The sequence below is a fragment of the Scyliorhinus torazame genome, chromosome 11, assembly GCF_047496885.1.
Source record: "Scyliorhinus torazame isolate Kashiwa2021f chromosome 11, sScyTor2.1, whole genome shotgun sequence".
Classification (NCBI taxonomy): Eukaryota; Metazoa; Chordata; class Chondrichthyes; order Carcharhiniformes; family Scyliorhinidae; genus Scyliorhinus; species Scyliorhinus torazame.
Window position 1 is genome coordinate 233,459,846 of NC_092717.1, and position 21,022 is coordinate 233,480,867.

The following is a 21,022-nucleotide window of genomic DNA, read 5'->3' on the forward strand; positions in this document are numbered from 1 at the left end:
TGCCCACCGATCATCAGGCCGTCCTCTCTGAAGGAGGACCTCCTTTCTTCCGCAGCCCCGCAAGATCCGTCTGACATCTTCTTGCGGGGCAGTCTCAGAGAGGACGGCAACCACGCATGCGCGGGTGACGCCAGTTATGCGGCGCCAGCCGCGTCATGTATGCGGAGCCGCCTTTACACGGCGCCAAGGCCTGGCGTGTGTAGATGACGCGCCGACGCGCCTAGCCCATTATCGGGCCCTGAATCGGTCGGGATAGGGGCCGTTTCGCGCCGTCGTGATCCTTGACAGCGTTCACGACGGCGCGAACACTCTGCCTCCATTTCAGAGAATCCCGCCCGTGGAGTGGGGCTGCTGATTTCATGAAATCTTTTGTTATTTAATCTCTCCCGCTCTCATCCTATCACAGGAACCCCTTTTGTAATTCCTGTTCCCTACACCTCCACTATCATAAAAACTCAGCTTTTTGCATCACATAAGTGTCAGGCAATGCCGATGTCCAACGAGAGAAAATGTAACCATCTCCCTTGACATTCAATGGCATCACCATCGCAGAATCCCCCACTGTCAACATGCCGGGGGTCACCATTGACCAGAAACTGAACTGGACCCGCCATGGCAATACCGTGACAACACAAAAAGCTCAGCGGCTGGGAATTCTGCAGCAAGTCACTCACCTCCTGACTCCCCAAAGCCTGTCGACCATCTACACGGCACGTGTCAGGAGTGTACGTTGCCTGGATGAATGCAGCTCCAACATCGCTCAAGAATCTCGACAACATCCAGTACAGAGCTGCCCGGTTTATCAACACCCTACCCACCACCTTAACCATTCACTGTTGCTGGATCAAAATCCTCAAAGTCCCGATCGAACAGCACCGTGGATGTACCTACACCTCATGGACTGCAGCAGTTCAATAAAGGATATCTTCTCGGGCAATTTTATGGGACATGGAACGGTTTTTGGCGCCCGTCCCTAATTGCCCACAAACTGAGTGGTTTGCTAGGTTTCAGAGGGCAGTTAATCATCAACCGCCTGCTGACACTGACGCAGGGCAGACAAAGACAGCAGATTTCCTTCCCGAAAGAGAACGCGATGGAGTTTTAAAGCAATCAGTGATAGCTTCTGGTCACTGTTACCGAGGCTTGCTTTCAATTCCGGATTTATTAGCTGTCACGATGGGATTTGAAACCGTGGGTGAGAGTTTCCCGCCCTTCCAGCCTTTGGGATCGTCGGGCCCCACCGAAGGCGGCATGGTAGCACAGTGACTCAGCGTCTTCTGAGAGAATGTTTTCCCCCACATTTCTATCTTAAATGAGTGAGCCCTTATTTTGAAACCGTGACGTCAGATGGGTGGCACAGTGGTTAGCACAGTTGCTTCACAGCGCCAGGGTCCCAGGTTCGATTCCCGACTTGGGCCACTGCGCGGCGTCTGCACGTTCTCCCCGTGTCTGCGTGGGTTTCCTCCGGGTGCTCCGGTTTCCTCCCACAAGTCCCGAAAGACGTGCTTGTGAGGTGCACCTGAACAGGTGCCGGAATGTGGCGACTAGGGGATTTTCACAGTAACTTCATTGCAGTGTTGATGTCACCCTACTTGTGCCAATAAAGATTATGATTATGAAGAAGCAACATCCCTCCACAGGACCCCTCATGATCTTACAGCTTTCAATCAAGTCACCTCTTACTCTTCCAATCTCCTAAACTAACCGATCCAATCTTTCCTCATAAGACAACCCGCCCATTGCTTGAATTAGTAAACCATTTCTGAACTGCTTCTAGTGTATTTCCATCGTTTCTTAAATAAGGAGACCAAAACAGTACTGCAGATATGATTTCACCGGTATCTTATACAAGTGAAGCATAACCTCCCGACCTAACGCTGGCCTAGTCTACAACACTCATATCCAGTGAAAGACGAAGGGTGGAATTTTCCCAAAAATAGATAGGGTGGTGTAGGGTGATGTAGCGGGTGAGAAAAGTGGCGAGGAAGCCACCCGTCCCTAAAGTGGTATTCCCCACCATAATTTTTGACTCCGAGCTTAAAGGGGCGTGTTTCATGATGTCACGCTAGTGAGCCCACCCCACCCGCAACTTGGTTTTAAAAGATTTTTAAAGAGTGCCCCGATACAAGAAATTAAAAAGAGAACACCCGCCCCCCAACAATGCCCCCCGCCTGCCCCAACCCCCTCTCTCCAGAACAACCCCCCAGAAAGGAATACATTCCCGTCACTGCCCAGGCATGACCCTCTCCCTACTGAGCGATGCATTCCCTCAAACCTCTCTGGCAGGTTCTGATATTGTCACAAGTAGACTTCAAGTGAAGTTACTGTGAAAAGCCCCTAGTCGCCACATTCCGCCGCTGGTACGGGAATTGAACCTGTGCTGCTGGCCAGCCTTGGTCTGCTTTAAAAGACAGCTATTTAGCCCTGGTTAAATCTGTTCAAATGGGGAATCCCGTTCAATGTTGGGATTCCAGTTATGTCATTGGTTGGGGGTGGAACACGCACAACAGGAAATCCCTCCACCATAAACCACATTTTGGGATTTCCCGTGGGGTTTCCTGCTCCTGCCGCCGATTATCATAGAATCACAGAATTCCGACAGTGCAGAAGGAGGTAATTTGGCCAATCGAATGTACATCGCCCCTCTGAAAGAGCACCCAACCTCGACCCCCCCCCCCCTCCCCCACCCCGCCTTATCCCCATAAGCCCATAACCTCACCTAACCATTGGACACTAAGGGGTAATTTATCATGGCCAGTCCTCCTAATGTGCAGAACTTTGCAGACTGTGGGAGGAAACAGGAGCACCCGGAGGAAACCCACGCAGACACGGGGAGAACGTGCAAACTCCACACAGGCAGTCACCCGAAAGTTGGAATTGAACCCGGGTCCCTGGTGCTATGGGGCAGCAGTGCTAACCACTGTGCCACTGTGCAGCCCCACCCGCCCCCTGAAAAAGAGAGCAGAAAATCCCCCCCCCCCCACATCTAATTCTTTTAAAGATTAAAGCAATAGGATGGTAGCCTGATACACCAGATTATCAGAAAGATGTGAAAGGTTTGGAGAAAGTGCAAAGGTTCACCAGGATGTTGCCTGGTCTTGAGGCTATTGGCTATGAGAAGAGGTTGAATAAACTAGGATTGTTTTCACTGGCGAGGCGAGACCTGATAGAGGTCTACAAAATTATGAGAGGCTTACCAGCCTCGTACCGTAACAGCCTCCCCGATCAGGCGCTGGAATGTGACGACTAGGGGCTTTCCACAGTAACTTCATTTGAAGCCTACTTGTGACAATAAGCGATTTTCATTTCATAGACACGGTGGAGAGTCAAAGGCTTTTTCCAAGGGTGGAAGTGTCAATTGCAAGGGAGCACAGGTTCAAGGTGAAAGGGGAAAGTTTAAGGGAGATGTGCAGGTTACGTTTTTCACACAGAGAGTGGTGGGTGCCTAGAACGTGCTGCCAGAGGATGTGGTGGAAGCAGGCGCATTAGCAACATTTAAGAGGCATCTGGATGGGTAAATGGATAGGGAGGAAGTAGGACAATATGGACCGAGTAAGGACAGAAGGTTTATTTTTAGTTAGGGCAGCATGGTCGGCACAGGCTTGGTGGGCCGAAGGGCCTGTCCCTGTGCTGTACTTTTCTTTGTTCTTTGTTGATTAAGAACCCAGTTCTTCAGAATCATCGAATGATACAGCACAGAACTGCTGTCCATTGCATCTTGCATCTTGCCACCTCTTCGGGGGGTGATCAAAATAGTCTCAATTCCTCACTCTTACCCCAACCACCAAATCTCTCCCCTTCACGTATTGATCGGATTTCCTTTTTGATAGTTACTCTCGAATCTGCTTCTACCGCCCTTTCAGGCAATGGGCCGCCATAACTGACTGAGCAAATGGGCGGGAGTCTCCATTTCCCAGCCGCGTGTTTCTCAGCAGTGGGAGGTGGCGCGCCTTTATCAGGTGGCGGAATTCTGTCCTCCCGCTGCTTGCCATGGGGTTTCCCATTGAAGCCACCCGCGCCGCTGGGAAACCCGCGGGCAGGAGTGCGCTGCCGAGGGAGGGGGGGGGTGGCGGGGGGTGGGGAGGGGGGGGGGGGGGCAGAGGCTCCCAACGGCCAGAGAATTCCGGCCAAAATGTTTCCTCACTGAGCCGCAGATTCTTTAGCTCATTACCTTGACCATGTGGCCTCGGATCATCGACCCACCTTGCCAGTGGAAACTATTTCTCCTTGTTTACTCTATCAAATCCCTTCACGATTTTAAACATTTTCAAAAGGTAATTGTGCTGGAATCAGTTTTCTCCCAGTCGCGTTACTGTTAAATTAGTGAAGCGTTTAGCCGGTCTTTTATAAGCCATCTGTTTTGGAAAGCTTCCAGCAAAGCTTTGGAAAATTGCCTTGATTGTTGTAATGCACTTGGATTTCTTCTACCCCTTCTAATGGAACAGGTAGAATCTACACCACACAAATATAGCCTGAAGGACTGGCTTGATAAGAACCAACTAACGTAGCTCCACTGTGCAGAAGAGCTGAGGTGCAGTGTTGGAGGAATGATGTTGTGTCAAAGAGGTCAAAAAGGGATAAGTAACACTTGACAGTCACAATCACAGGGGATGTATCTGCAACTTTCATTGGGGCTTTACACTTACTTCCCACCTTTGCACACTCTCACAAGCTCCAGCTCATCTGCCTGTATCCAAACTTGCACCAATTCCCTTTCACCTTCCAGCCCCGTGATCAATGGCCTACATTGGCCAAAGATCAATTTTAAAACTTTAGATTTGCTTACAAATCCCTCCCCTACCCTAATCACCTGTGATAGCCCTGGGATTCTCCCCTTAAATTTCCCCTATCACTCCCCCCTCATTAAAATTCACCCCCTCTATCAAGCTTTCCATCACCTGAAGTAATATTGGGCTGGATTTTCCTATCTTCTCCGCTGACCCCAGAATCACCATCCTACAGATAGCGACCACCCACCACTCCCTCCTCGCTGCGGAGGGTTCCCAAGTGAACAAAATTGCTGGCTTTGAAAGCAGACCAAGGCAGGCCAGCAGCATGGTTCAAGTCCCGTACCAGCCTCCCTGAACAGGCGCCGGAATGTGGCGACTGGGGGCTTTCCACAGTAACTTTATTTGAAGCCTACTTGTGACAATAAGCAATTTTCATTTCACTTTCATTTCATCTTTGGTCTTTGGTGGTTCAGAGTCATGTTTGTCAACAGTTCAGGGATGTTCGGCTGTGAATGGCGCCATGCAAATGCAGACTATTATTCACAAAGAGCCTGGAATTGCAAGACCGTTGGCAGCTAGTGGAGAATTGGCTGAGTATCGATGGACAGGCAGGCTGACAATTCCACAATTCTTGGCAGCCGGAATGAGGCATTTTCTCACAATACTGACCAATGTTTCCCTCTGCTGCCCACAGCCTCTGTTGCACTGCCCGGATCCCTTTTAGATTCCCGCGCGGCTGTACATGGTCAAATCTTAAAGGCACCCCCTCCTTGTGCGCAGCCTGTTGGTCCCTAGTGTGGGTAAGTTCTGGACTGCCGTGTGGCCACAGTTTATAGGAATTATTCAAATGGATCTCACCATACAATCGGAATGTTTATCCCTATGCTACGGGAAGCAGCCAGTCACATGAAGAACGGGTGTAAAACAATTGTTCTGGAGTCTTATACAAGTATTCTTTCCTGGGGAAGTTGGGGAGATGGATAGGATACAGGGTAATTACAGAGACTATTACATAAAACTACATGGGTGGCACGATGGCACAGTGGTTAGCACTGCTACCTCACAGCTCCAGGATCCCAGGTTCGATTCCCGGCTTGAGTGACTGTCTGTGGGGAGTCTGCACGTTCTCCCTGTGTCTGCGTGGGTTTCCTCCGGGTGCTCCGGTTCCCTCCCACAGACCAAAGATCTGCTGGTTAGGTGGATTGGCCATTCTAAATAGTAATAATAATCTTTATTTTTTGTCACAAGTCGGCTTACATTGCCACTGCAACGAAGTTACTGTGAAAATCCCCTAGCCGTCACACTAAATTGTCCCGCAGTAGGGCTACTGGGATTAGGGTGGAGGCGTGGACTTAAATAGGGTGCTCTTTGCAAGGGCCGGTTCAGACTAAATGGGCTGAATGGCCTCCTTCTGCACTGTATGATTGTTTATTATTATTGTCTTTATTATTGTCATACGTACGCTTACATTAACACTGCAATGAAGTTAATGTGAAAATCCCCTAGTCGCCACATTCCGGTGCCTGTTCGGGTGCACTGAGGGATAATTCAGAATGTCCAATTCACCGAACAAGCCCGTCTTTCTGGATTTGTGGGAGGAAACCGGAGCACCCGGAATAAATCCACACAGACACGGGGAGAACATGCAGACTCCGCGTAGATGGTGACCCAAGCCAGGAATCGATCCCGGGACCCTGCCGCTGGGAAGCAACAGTGCTAACCACTGTGTGCCGTGCGTACATACATATGATACATGGAACAATTCCTCAGCAACACTGGGTGAACTCCGAGATGGATCAGATTGTCTATGACTTACGGAAAGATACGTTGAGTGGCTGATAGTTTCCCCACTCTCGGTTCCTTTATCTCACATGACTCTTTACAAGCTTGTGAAAGTGTATATTTGTCTTATGGAAATACCTTGACCTTCTGAATTTGCCCTGGAATGGTCACGTTTTCTTCAGTCAAGCTTGGGGCCTCAAATAAAATCTAATCTTTTGCTGCAATTCCAGATAATTCAGAGAATCAGCGCAGTGGACAAAGATAAACCACCCAGCGGACACCATTTTTACTTCTCCCTTGCTCCCGGCACTGCCGCTAACCTGAACTTCTCGGTGCAAGATAACAGAGGTACCTATTTATATACTGCTGCATTAGTGTCTCGGTCAATCAGAGCTGTGTGGTTTACATCCTTTCTCTTCCATGTTGATCGCTGATTCTGAGCAGAATTCTGAGCATTTCTGCTACTGGATATCAGTTATAGATTCATTGGCCCCCTGTAACAATGTAAAAAATCTGAATGAGCTCCCTGATCAGAAACAGTGCTGTTTGGCTCACCGCGCACACCGAGGTGAAGGTGGCCACTCATTTCACAAAGCAACTTTTTTCAAATGCCATGTTTATCTCTCTTCATCTAACCAATGGTCTAAATTTTCAGCAGCACTTGGGTCCTTACACAACTTCCTTTCAGGGTTGTATCGGTCTGACCGAACAGAAATTAAAACAATTAAAAAAAGTCGAACGAGTAGCTTAAAAAAAAAGAACTCAAACCGTTCTATTCTCCGGCAATTGAGCAAATGATTCTGTGAATTGGTTTGAAAAGACATGAAAAGAGGGGTGACCTTTTTGCTAACGTCGCATATTTTACATTGTGATATGACAGCGTGACAAAAATGTTTTTTTTTTTTTGCTCTGTTAATGGCTTTTCTGGGCAAACATGTTGCTCGCTGTGGAGCTGATCAATCAAAGATTGTAAGTGCTGGAGACCCGTGACACCCCACACAACATGTCCTTGTATCACCAAATGATGGATGACGATGGAACTCTTCATAATTAAGCTGTAATGCACTCAAGGGCGTGCCCAGCTGCTGAACAAGACAGCAGCTCAAAGACAAATTTTGTGTTGCCTGCTTAAAGTAAAACAAGTGTGAAGAAAATGGAAATATTTAATCGGCACTGACTTTCATCGTAATAAGTCACAACCAGTAATTCATTGTGAGCCAAATGACTATAACACTGAATCAGATGTTACACTTGAGTCACCTACACTTGCAGATAATAGGTATATATTGTTCATTGCATGAAAACAAAAACAATTTATAATTGAGATATATATAATTACATAATGTATCAAAATTATACCATTGTCTGAAAACCAAGGGCAATTTATTTATACATACATCTGTCTCTATGGGTATATATAGATACATATATATTAGTTATATATAATATACAATAAGATTGTCACAAAACAACTCCAATAGGAAATTCAGGAGCGAGTCCTTGGCCGTGATTTAACGGAGATGTTTCTAAGTGTAATTTCAGGCGGGCTTGGCTAGGATTTTCTCACCAGGCTCTGCCCGTGAGTTTCCCACCACTATCTAACCACACTTAGCCACTTTTTCGGACCCTGGGGAGTTTCTCTCTGCGCTAGCCCACACTCAGAGGGCACCATCTACCTGAATGCGGACAGAATCCTGTTGTGCACGAGATTAGCCGGGTGTTTCCCAGCGCTCGGAGCGCCGAGAACACCCCGCTATCTAACGGCCATCCAGGTAGGTCGGGGGCCTCAGCGGGGAACCCCTCGACGAGGCGGCACTTAGGCCCGTTTTCTGCACTAAGGCGCTCGGCCCATCAGAACTCCTCAGTGCAGCGAGATATCGGGACGCCATTTTTAAATGGTGACCGATCTCTCGAGCTCCCAACACCACCCTCCCCAAGCTTCAACTCACTATAAGGGGGCCCCCGGGCTCCCCCCCGCATTGGGAACATCCTGGGCTATCACCACTGTGCAAAAAATGCCAGCTGACAGGGGCACTGCCAGGCTGGTAGTGCCAGAGTGATCAGGTGACACCAGGCATACCAGGGGACCACCCTGCCCAGAAGGCATGCACATGGAGGCCTCCAATCCCCTGGGAGACCCCCATGAGTGCCTTTCCATCTGGACCCTGTGGAGACTAGCACTTGCCTGAGGTCTCTATGGCGATGGAGTTAGATCTCACACCTTGGTTAGCTGTCAGGGACATATATTAGAGTGCGACTCGCTGTCTCACTGTAATATGCAGATTTGGCAGAAATTAATCTCGCCGAGATCATGTTGGATCCCGCGATCATTGACCACCCAGGAACTTCCAATGACCTGGGATACCCACCAGGTGCCGGTACGCCTGATCCACGTTTGCATGGACCAATACTAATTGGCGCCCAGCCGGGGTCTCTCAGGGCAGGCTAATAGATGCTGGGTTACGGTTAGATTCGGTGTCACTGTGTGAGACTGGGTCCCTTCGATTGTGGGTGGGACCCAGATCGCAAGATCAGGTCAGATCTCGCGTGGCGTAACGGCTATGGGAGAACCCCAGGTGGAGGCCTCTCCTGGCATCTACCGGCCTCGTCCCGCTCCGAGTCCGGCAAGATGCATCCAGTAGATCGCGCGTGTGTTTAAAATGTGAAACTTGCTACTACATGGACTGGATGAAATACATAGCATTAGAGAAATTAGATAAGTTATTGAGAGCGAAAGACTTAAAAGATTAGGGTGATGGGTCTTGAGAAAATAAGGTAGGAACAGACACATCATCGCAAACATGTTGGGCTGAATTTGTTTATTGTGCATAATTCTATGGAATTCCATATAAAAATAGCCTGATTATTTTTCCCCAAAAAAATGTTTAGATAACACAGCTACGATTGTGACACGACGAGCTGGGTTCAGTCGACAAGACCAGGCCGTTTACTTCCTGCCGGTTGTGATTGTGGACAACGGGACTCCATCATTGAGCAGCACCAACACCCTCACTGTCCGGGTCTGCGGTTGCGATAACGAAGGCATCGCCCGTTCGTGCAATGCTGAAGCCTTTGTCCTGCCTGCTGGACTGAGCACTGGAGCTCTCATTGCCATCTTGGCCTGCGTCCTGACGCTTCTGGGTATGTGGTGCATCTTTGACGGTTTTGTTTTATCCACTGTTGCTGAGGTTGGAAATGGGAATTTTCATTTGAGGCGTCCCAGCTGCTCCGTGGGCCTCGTTGCGCCATTGTCAGCAAATCGTGGTGCGAAGGATTTCCCAGATGTAGGTTGGGCAAAGTAGCCTAGTTCACAGCAAAGAACTCCGCAAGGAGCCCCGTCACAGCAAGGAGCCCCACTCCAACAGAATGTGAGTCGGATATCTTGCTCTTTAATTTTTAATGCAAATTAGACTCACAGGAGCCTTTATTGTGATGGCGAGAATATGGAGGACAAGAGAAATAATGAGATACTAAACATTCCTGATCTGACCGATGCCCCTGACTCCTTCATGTGCGGGAAGTGTGTCCAGCTGCAGCTCCTGTTAGACCGCATGATGGCTCTGGAGCTGCGGATGGACTCACTTTGTAGCGATGCTGAGGAGGTCGTGGATAGCACGTTCAGTGAGTTGGTCACACCACAGATTAGGATTGGTGAGGGAGACAGGGAATGGGTGACCAAAAGGCAGAGAAAGAGCAGGAAGGCAGTGCAGGTGTCCCCTGTAGTCATCTCCCTCCAAAACAGGTATACCTTTTTGGATACTGTTGGGGGAGATGACTCATCAGGGGAAGGCAGTAGTAACCAGGCACATGGCACCGTGGCTGGCTCTGCTGCACAGAAGGGCGGGAAAAAGACTGGCAGGGCTATAGTCATAGGGTATTCAATCGTAAGGGGAGTAGACAGGCGTTTCAGTGGTCGAAAACGAGACTCCCAATTGGTATGTTGCCTCCCGGGTGCACAGGTCAGGGATGTCTCAGATCGGCTGCAGGACATACTGAACGTGGAGGGTGAACAGCCAGTTGTCGTGCTGCATATAGGCACCAATGATTTAGTTAAAGCACGGGATGAGGTCCTACAATCGGAATTTAGGGAGTTAGGTGATAAGTTAAAAAGTAGGACCTCAAAGGTAGTAATCTCAGAATTGCTACCAGTGCCACGAGACAGTCAGAGTAGAAATTCAAGAATAGTCAGAATGAATATGTGGCTTGAGAGATGGTGCAGGAGGGAGGGGTTCAGATTTTTGGGACATTGGAACCGGTTCTGGAGGCGGCGGGACCATTACAAATCGGGTGGTCTACACCTGGGCAGGACTGGAACCAATGTCCTAGGGGGTGCTTTTGCTAACACTGTTGGGGAGGTTTTAAACTAAACTGGCAGGGGGATGGGAACCAGATTAGGAAGTTAAAGGTCAGTAAAAAGGCAGGAACTAAAGCCAGTAACGTACTAGATAATAAACTCATTGTGACTAAGTGGAAGAGTAGACAGGGAAGAGATGATGAATGCAAAGGGACAGGTGGTCTGAGGTGCATTTGTTTTAATGCAAGTAATGTACAGATAAGGCAGATGAATTTAGGGCTTGGATTAGTACTTGGGAATATGATGTTATTGGTATTACTGAGATTTGGTTGAGGGAAGGGCAAGATTGGCAACTAAATATCCCAGGGTATAGATGCTTCAGGAGGGATAGAGAGGGAGGTAAAAAGGGTGGAGGTGTTGCATTACTGGTCAGAGACGATATCACAGCTGTGATTAAGGAGGGCACTATGGAGGATTCGAGCACTGAGGCAATATGGGTAGAGCTAAGAAATAGGAAGGGTGCAGTAACATTGTTCGGACTTTACTACAGGCCTCCCAAAAGCGAGCGTGAAATAGAGGTACAAATATGTAGACAGATTATAGAAAAATGTAGGAGCAATAGGGTGGTCGTGATGGGAGATTTTAACTTCCCCAACATTGAATGGGATTCATGTAGTGTTGGAGGCGTAGATGGAGCAGAATTTGTAAGGAGCATCCAGGAGAGTTTTTTACAGCAGTATGTAAATAGTCCAACTCGGGAAGGGGCCATACTGGACCTGGTATTGGGGAATGATCCCGGCCAGGTGGTTGAAGTTTCAGTCGGTGATTACTTTGGGAATAGCGATCACAATTCCGTAAGTTTTAGAATACTCATGAACAAAGACGAGAGTGGTCCTAAAGGAAGAGTGCGAAATTGGGGAAAGGCCAAGTATAACAAAATTCGGCAGGAGCTAGGGAATGTGGATTGGGAGCAGCTCTTTAAGGGTAAATCCACATTTATCATAGATCATAGAACGATACAGCGCAGTACAGGCCCTTCGGCCCACGATGTTGCACCGAAACAAAAGCCATCTAACCTACACTATGCCATTATCATCCATATGTTTATCCAATAAACTTTTAAATGCCCTCAATGTTGGCGAGTTCACTACTGTAGCAGGTAGGGCATTCCACGGCCTTACTACTCTTTGCGTAAAGAACCTACCTCTGACCTCTGTCCTATATCTATTACCCCTCAGTTTAAAGCTATGTCCCCTCGTGCCAGCCATTTCCATCCGCGGGAGAAGGCTCTCACTGTTCACCCTATCTAACCCCCTGATCATTTTGTATGCCTCTATTAAGTCTCCTCTTAACCTTCTTCTCTCCAACGAAAACAACCTCAAATCCATCAGCCTTTCCTCATAAGATTTTCCCTCCATACCAGGCAACATCCTGGTAAATCTCCTCTGCACCCGCTCCAAAGCCTCCACGTCCTTCCGATAATGCGGTGACCAGAACTGTACGCAATACTCCAAATGCGGCCGTACCAGAGTTCTGTACAGCTGCAACATGACCTCCTGACTCCGGAACTCAATCCCTCTACCAATAAAGGCCAACACTCCATAGGCCTTCTTCACAACCCTATCAACCTGGGTGGCAACTTTCAGGGATCTATGTACATGGACACCTAGATCCCTCTGCTCATCCACACTTCCAAGAGCTTTACCATTAGCCAAATATTCCGCATTCCTGTTATTCCTTCCAAAGTGAATCACCTCACACTTCTCTACATTAAACTCCATTTGCCACCTCTCAGCCCAGCTCTGCAGCTTATCTATATCCCTCTGTAACCTGCTACATCCTTCCACACTATCGACAACACCACCGACTTTAGTATCGTCTGCAAATTTACTCACCCACCATTCTGCGCCTTCCTCTAGGTCATTGATAAAAATGACAAACAGCAACGGCCCCAGAACAGATCCTTGTGGTACTCCAATTGTAACTGAACTCCATTCTGAACATTTCCCATCAACCACCACCCTCTGTCTTCTTTCAGCTAGCCAATTTCTGATCCACATCTCTAAATCACCCTCAATCCCCAGCCTCCGTATTTTCTGCAATAGCCTACCGTGGGGAACCTTATCAAACGCTTTGCTGAAATCCATATACACCACATCAACTGCTCAACCCTCGTCTACCTATTCAGTCACCTTCTCAAAGAACTTATTCTCACATTTGAAGTGTGAGTCTTTTAAGGAAAGGTTGATTAGAGTGCAGGACAGCCATGTCCCTGTGAAAATGAGGGATAGAAATGGCAGGATTAGGGTGGAATTGTGAGACTAGCTCAGATGAAAAAGGAAGCATACATAAGATCTAGGCGACATAAAACTGATGAAGCTTTGGAGGAATATCGGGAAAGTAGGACAAATCTCAAACGCGCAATAAAGAGGGCTAAAATGGGGTCACAAAATATCTTTGGCTAACAGGGTTAAGGAAAATCCCAAAGCCTTTTATTTGTATATAAGGAGCAAGAGGGTAACTAGAGAAAGGATTGGCCCACTCAAAGACAAAAGAGGGAATTTATGCGTGGAGTCGGAGGAAATAGGTGAGATTCTTAATGAGTACTTTGCATCGGTATTCACCAAGGAGAGGGACATGACGGATGTTGAGGGTCGGGATGGATGTTTAAAATCTCTAGGTCAAGTCGTCATAAGGAAGAGGGAAGTTTTGGGTATTCTAAAAGGCATTAAGGTGGACAAGTCCCCAGGTCCGGATGGGTTCTAGCCCAGGTTACTGAGGGAAGCGAAGGACAAAATAGCTGGGGCCTTAACAGATATCTTTGCAGCATCCTTGAGCACGGGTGAGGTTCCGGAGGACTGGAGAATTGCTAATGTTGTCCCTTTGTTTAAGAAGGATAGCAGAGATAATCCAGGGAATTATAGACCTGTGAGCTTGACTTCAGTGGTAGGCAAACTGTTGGAGAAGATACTGAGGGATAGGATCTATTCACATTTGGAAGAAAATAGACTTATCAGTGATAGGCAGCATGGTTTTGTGGAGGGAAGGTCATGTCTTACAAACCTAATAGAATTCTTTGAGGAAGTGACAAAGTTAATTGATGAGGGAAGGGCTGTAGATGTCATATACATGGACTTCATTAAGGCGTTTGATAAAGTTTCCCATGGTAGGTTGATGGAAAAAGTGAAGTCGCATGGGGTTCAGGGTGTACTAGCCAGATGGATAAAGAACTGGCTGGGCAACAGGAGACAGAGAGTAGTGGTGGAAGGGAGTGACTCAAAATGGAGAAAGGTGACTAGTGGTGTTCCACAGGGATCCGTGCTCGGACCACTGTTGTTTGTGATATACATAAATGACCTGGACGAAGGTATAGGTGGTCTGATTAGCAAGTTTGCAGATTATACTAAGATTGGTGGAGTTGCAGATAGAGAGGGGTACTGTCAGAGAATACAGCAAAATATAGATAGATTGGAGAGTTGGGCAGAGAAATGGCAGATGGAGTTCAATCCAGGCAAATGCGAGGTGATGAATTTTGGAAGATCCAATTCAAAAGCGGACTGGACGGTCAATGGAAGAGTCCTGGGGAAAATTGATGCACAGAAAGATCTGTGAGTTCAGGTCCATTGTACCCTGAAGGTGGCAACGCAGGTCGATAGAGTGGTCAAGAAGGCATACAGCATGCTTGCCTTCATCGGACGGGGTATTGAGTACAAGAGTCGGCAGGTCATGTTACAGTTGTATAGGACTTTGGTTAGGCCAAATTTGGAATACTGCATGCAGTTCTGGTCGCCACATTACCAGAAGGATGTGGATGCTTCAGAGAGGGTGCAGAGGAGGTTCACCAGGATGTTGCCTGGTATGGAGGGTGCTAGCTATGAAGAAAGGTTGAGTAGATTAGGATTGTTTTTGTTGGAAAGACGGAGGTTGACGGGGGACCTGATTGAGGTCTACAAAATTATGAGAGGTATGGACAGGGTGGATAGCAACAAGCTTTTTCCAAGAGTGGGGCATTCAATTACTAGGGGTCACAATTTCAAGGTGAGAGAGGGAAAGTTTAAGGGAGATGTGCGTGCAAAATCTTTTACGCAGAGGGTGGTGGGTGCCTGGAACGCTTTGCCAGCAGAGGGGGTAGAGGCAGGCACAATAGCATCATTTAAGATGCATCTATACAGATATATGAATGGGCAGGGAACAGATTTTCCAAGTAGATCCTTGGAAAATAGGTGACAGGTTTAGATGAAGGATCTGGATTGGCGCAGGCTGGGAGGGCCGAAGGGCCTGTTCCTGTGCTGTAATTTTCTTTGTTCTTTGTTCTTTGCATATCTGAAAATGGTAAATATCCGTAATAACATGTGCTAACCACTGTGCAGGGTTACACACAGTGTAACCTAATAGAATTCTTCACAGCGCCAGGGTCCCAGGTTCGGGGGGCAGCGGTACCGGTAAATGCGACACATCATTTAAAAATCCATTGACTTTGGCAGGACCATAAAGCCCGCCGGCGTAACATTCCGCCCTAAAAGAGGGCAAGCGCAAAACCTGTAAAAAGAAGCATCAAAGCTTTATAAATCACTCAGATTGGCCGCAGCGAGGATATTATAGTGCCCAATTCCAGCCACCATACTACAGAGTGTGAATCAGGGCCTTGGAGGGGATGCAAAGGAGCCTAGCACCAAGGGTGACGTTTTTCAGTTTTCTAGCGAGACTGGAGAAGTTCTCCTTAGAGGAGAGAAGGTGAGGCAAATCTAATAAGGGGTTTCAAAACGATTAGAGTTTTTATGCAGTTTGAGCATCAACTGGCCAACCCTTCCAACATGTGCCAATGGCCAACAGGAGGAGTGGGAGAAATTCCTCGTCAACTGTGTGTTGGAAAGAACAGCGGCGCCTCTACCGTCATTATCCGTAGCTCCAGACTGTAACGTTCATGTTGCCATAGTGACCTGGATTCCCTGAGTGAATTGCAACACACCACCAGCTTGGGGAGAAATTGCATATGAACATATGAAAACGCAAACATGCAAAACAGGAGCAGACGTAGGCCATTCGGCCCCTCAAGCCTGCTCCACCATTCAATAGGATCTCTTTGCGTTTCGAGTTCTACATTCCCAACTGCCCCCGATAACTTTTCATTCCCCTGCCTAACAAGAATCTCTCTGATTGTGCCTCAAGACCTCGCTCCCATCGCCTTCTGGGGCAGAGAGTTCCAAAGTCGTACAATTCCCTGACAGAAAAAAAAGTCTCCTCATCTCTGCCCTGGAAGTGAGATCTCTAATATTAAAACAGTGCCCCCTAGTTGTAGACTCACCCACCTCCACCTTGTCCACACCGTTCAGGATCTTCTATACCTCAATCAAATCACCCCTCACTCTTCGAAACTCCAGTGGAAACTAGCCCAGCGTGTCCAACCTATCCTCTACTTAGTAAACCTCCTCTGAACCAGCTCCAACACATTTGCATTCTTCCTTAAGTAAGGAGGCCAAAACTGTGCACAGTATTCGAGATGTTGCCTCATCAATGCCTTGTATAACTGAAGACTACATCCTTACTTTTACCTTCAATTCCTCTCATAGTAAAGGATAGCGCTCCGTTACCCTTCTTGGTTATAATGGGCTTTTCACAGTAACTCCATCGAAGCCTCCTTGTGACAAGAAGCGATTATTATTATTGTTACATGCTGTACCCACATACTAACCCTTTGTGACTCATGCACGGGAACACTCGGATCCCTCTGCACCTTGGCATTCTCCAGCTGTTCTCCGTGTGAGTCGCACTCTGCTTTTTTATTCTTCCTGCCAAAGTAAACAACGCCACATGTTCCCACGTCGTGCACCCAGCTGCCAGAGTTTTGCCCACTCACTCGCTGAACCTATGTCTGTGCAGGTCGGAGGGTCATAGCCAGAGGGCACAGTTGTAAAATAATTCGCAAAAAAAAAAGGCAGAGGGGAGATGGGGAGTTACTTTTTTAGTCAGCAAGTTGTCATGAGCTGGACTGAATGGGGGGGCGAAGAAGATTCAATTTTAACTTCCAAAAAGGAATCGGCTCGCTCCTTAAAAGGGGACAAGTCCAGGGGAATGGAGAAAGAGCAGGACAGCGAAGACAACCCGGACAGCTCTTCCGAAGAGACCATGGCTCTCTTTCTGCCTTGTGCGACTCCATGATTAAAGGAGGTGATGACTGAACTTCTCATAAATAATGCGGGTCACTTGTTGAAGTCAGAAATCCAACCATAAATCCGAAAAAAGGCTAAGATGGTAAAAGGCAATGAAAGGAGGAGTCGGCTTGGCGTCGACACTGGTCAAAATGATAAGAGAAAGATAGAAGGGAGTAGAGAGTTCAGGGAGAATAGGAAAGTTGTACTTGAACAGAAAATGTTAGACAATCTCAGCAGGCCCGACAGCCTGATGATCCTCGATGAAGAATCCGATTAGACTTGAAATGCTGGGTGGGATTTTCCAGCCCCTCCATGGCCTGATTTCTGGCGGAGGCTCACTACTGACCACGAGCGAGATATTCCAAACCTGCCGAATGTCTGCGCTGTTGTGCGTGGCTCCTCCCCCACCCCGCCCACCTCCTCCCCCACCCCGCCACTGCCCCGCCACCAGGGACCCGCAGTGTGGGGTCACCTTCGGTGGGACCAGAAGATTCCGCCGGCGGGTATGCTGGAAAATCTCGACTGTTCCCCTCCCCACCGGCGCTGCCAGTCCTGCTGAGTTTTCCCAGCATTTTCTGTTTTAATTTCGCATTTCCAGCATCCGCAGTATCAATTACTACAAAGACGAGAGTAGTGAATAATCGAGGCTTTATTGAGCAAAGATGTGTGGCCTCCTGTAGATGCTCCCAGAATGAGAGCAGCCCTGGTGAGCACACACATTTATACACCACCTGCTGGGCGGAGCCAGCAGGCAGGGATTTACCCCCGTACCTGTAGTACAGGAGGAGCCTTACCATACTACATCTAATATACAGTTAATGGTGACTACCACATCAGTTGAATCTTTTAGGAAGATAGTTCCAGATTTCCATAAGCCTTTGCATGTAGAATGACTCCTAAATGGCTTAGCTCTAAGGCTTTGTCCTAATTCTAGACACCCATCGCTCCCCCGCAAACCCCGCCCCCCCTCCCCCCCGCCGACCGCCCAAATTAAACACCAGAATTAGACAATCCCATCATCTTCTGTGCTGAAGGGAGCGCAAGTCCCGTCTCAGCACCAGTTCACTGATATGAGCACAGAACTCGGCTTGTCCCGGACTTCATTTTATCAACAGATTTACAAGCCGCCAAGCCAATGGGTGTGCTCTCAGCTAGAGTTTTGTGAAAATGGGTGATTGCATCTACATTCTGCATTACTTTGTCATTTCTGTTGCATAGCAGACTGGGTACCTGGCCATGAGTGGGAATGTGATGACCTCAGTGCAGTCCCATGAATGCTAAATGCATGAGCAATTGGCCACCGCATTATGCAAGATTGGTGGAAAGACACCTGCCGTAGGAAGTAAATTAAAATTGTGGTTTTCAGGGTGGAGTCTCTTAATGCCCAAATCATGTCAATTTTCTCTTTAGAATCACTGAACAATGAACCCCAGTGCTGCACTAAGTCAAGCGTTCGTCTAGTAATTCCTGGAACAGATCACTAGTCTGTCATGAGGGGCTCATAGCTTGAGGAGTGCCTCTCCACATCAGCATGGCTGACCAGGAGTTTCCCCCAGTCTCACCACCAGCCAGTGGCATGTTTCGAAGGATTTACAGGTTGACGCACCCAACCTGTTTGCCTGCGTTATGAACGCACCTTCCTTGACCATCAAGTCCTGGGGTGGGACTTGAACTCGGAGCTTCAGGCTCAGAGACAGGGATGCTACCCACTGCGCCACGAGACCTTCTTGTATTCAGGGTAATGGAACCAAAGCAAGTCGATGGAGTTGATATCGAGATCCGCCATGATAGAATGATGGAATAGGCTTGAGGGGTGGGATGGCCTCCCTCCTGTTTCTAAATTCCTATTTCAACCTAGGTGAGGCAGATTTTCAATATTATTGTTCTTGTGTTACAGTGCTGGTGCTGCTCATTGTGACGCTGAGAAGACGCAAGAAGGAGCCTTTGGTATTTGACGAAGAGAAGGACATCAGGGAAAATATAGTCAGGTACGACGACGAGGGAGGCGGCGAGGAGGACACAGAGGCTTTCGACATGGCCACGCTGAGGAACCTCAATTTCATCCAAGACGTGAAAACGCGCCGGGACGTGACGCCCGAAATCCAGCTCTTTTCCAAAGCGGCACACAAGCTGTCTCCTGATAATGTTATTTTCAGGGAATTTATCTGGGAAAGGATGAAAGGAGCTGACACTGATCCCTGTGCTCCGCCATACGACTCTCTACAGACGTACGCGTTCGAGGGGAACGGCTCAGTGGCAGAGTCGCTCAGCTCCTTGGAGTCCATCACTTCAGCGTCGGACCAGAATTACGATTACCTCAGTGACTGGGGACCCCGTTTCAAGAAGCTGGCTGACATGTACGGTAGCTCCAAGGACTCTTAAAATCGCAACGTTCGAAAGAATGCACTGATTTTTTTTTTTGTAAGCCGCAGAACGGTTTCGGGGGCCGGGGTAGAGGGGGGGGGATAAAAAATGTAAATACAAAACCATTTTTGAAGAGTCTTACTTTGCCTCTTTTTAAGTGGTACAGTTTCATCAGAATTCCCATGGAAAACACGCCAAACAAGCAGAGTGCGAGCATTGCTTAACTTTTTTAGATACAAAATATAGAACGACAGCAGTGCTCGGTTAGAAGCATTATCTCTTCTGATTTGTACAGGAGAACTTATCGTTTTTTTTTTATTTGTTACGCGTTGATATATTTATATTTTAAAAATCCTTATCATGTCTGAGCCAGACTGTACGCTGGGTCAACATCAGGCATGGGAATACATGCTTGATTTTAATTCAACTCCAAAATGTACGGATAAAATAAAGCATGAGCAAATGTAATTAAATTAATGGAATCTCTGTCTTCTCCAAAAGTCACTAATGGCAAGGAAGTATTTTCACTGGTTCATTATGCTTTCTGGGCTGTTGTCTGCTGCAGACTGCAAGTGATGAAAAAAATAGAATTTTTTTTTTAAATGTCAGAATCGGAATTCTCATCATATGTCATAATCTGTGAAAAACAAACTTCAGGCACAGTTTTGTAGACAATCATTACTCCATGGATCAGTGGATCCTTCCTTTGGACATGTATGAATAATGAATAATGGGTTTTTGTAATAGGATATTAAAAAGTGTCATTATGTTTGGTCACACCTGTATAGTTTACAATAAAAGAATGGAAATTAATATACTTTATGTACCTAGTTATGCAACACCAATTTGAATGGTTCCCTCAACTTATTTCTCTTGTCTATTCCTTTGGTCAGTTTTACCATCCACCCCTTCCCTGCCCAACTTGTTATTTTATATTTTTCGGCATGTGCGAGATGTGGATTTCAGTGGCAAGGCCAGCCTTTGTTCCCCCATCCCTAATTGCCCTTGAGTCAGGGTGAGGGGGAGAAATTATGGTCCCTGGTAAACAGGTTGAATTGTTTTGCACAGGTTTTAGCAAAACACCTTGGGCGGGATTTCCAGTCTCCAACACCAAACTCGCGTTTGGCGATCGGCCGGAGAATCCGCGTCAGCGCCAGAATCAGGGGCGGCACCGCTTTTGCGATGCTCCGAACCCTCCAAAATGGTGTACTCACAGAGGCCCTCCCCCGATGCTCCGCCCCCGATGGGCCGAGTTCCTGACGGCGTTGGTTGTGCGTGCTATTTTCCTGGGCGAACCCGGCGTGGCGGCTGGGGACTGAGTCCAGCCACAGTGGGGTGGGAGCCGTTCCGCGGGAAGGGGGGACTTTGGCAAGGGCGAGGGGCACTGGTGGGGGGTGGTCCGGGGGTGGCGAGCCTGGTCAAAGGGGGGCATTATTTGGCAGGCTGGGTCTGCGTGCGGCCGGCGCCTTGTGTATGTGCAGCCATTGACCCAGTAATGCTCCGGCCATATCCGCAGCTGGAGTCGGGGGCTCTACACTGCGTGCCTCCTAGCCCCCCACCTGACGGAGGATCGGTGCAACTTTTGCGCCATTTTTTCGGGCGTAAAACGCCACTGTTCGTACGCCGGCGTCAGCACATAGTCTCCCAAACGGAGAATCCAGTCTTCTTTACTTTATGTATCTATTTATAAATCCCCTAGA

At 47.9% G+C, this 21,022-nt stretch overlaps 1 protein-coding gene across 3 annotated transcripts in view; it reads left to right on the top strand.

Moving 5' to 3' along the window:
* LOC140385854 (cadherin-7-like) overlaps window positions 1–20,135 on the top strand; it is a 451,440-nt gene extending 431,305 nt beyond the window's left edge. For all 3 annotated transcript variants that reach the window (XM_072468447.1, XM_072468445.1, XM_072468446.1), the window contains 3 exons: window positions 6,743–6,860; window positions 9,402–9,653; window positions 18,856–20,135. In XM_072468447.1, coding sequence (XP_072324548.1) covers window positions 6,743–6,860; window positions 9,402–9,653; window positions 18,856–19,340 — 855 coding nt within the window. In that variant the 3' untranslated portion in view covers window positions 19,341–20,135. The remainder of the gene's footprint in view (window positions 1–6,742; window positions 6,861–9,401; window positions 9,654–18,855) is intronic.
* The last annotated feature ends 887 nt before the right edge of the window (window positions 20,136–21,022 follow it).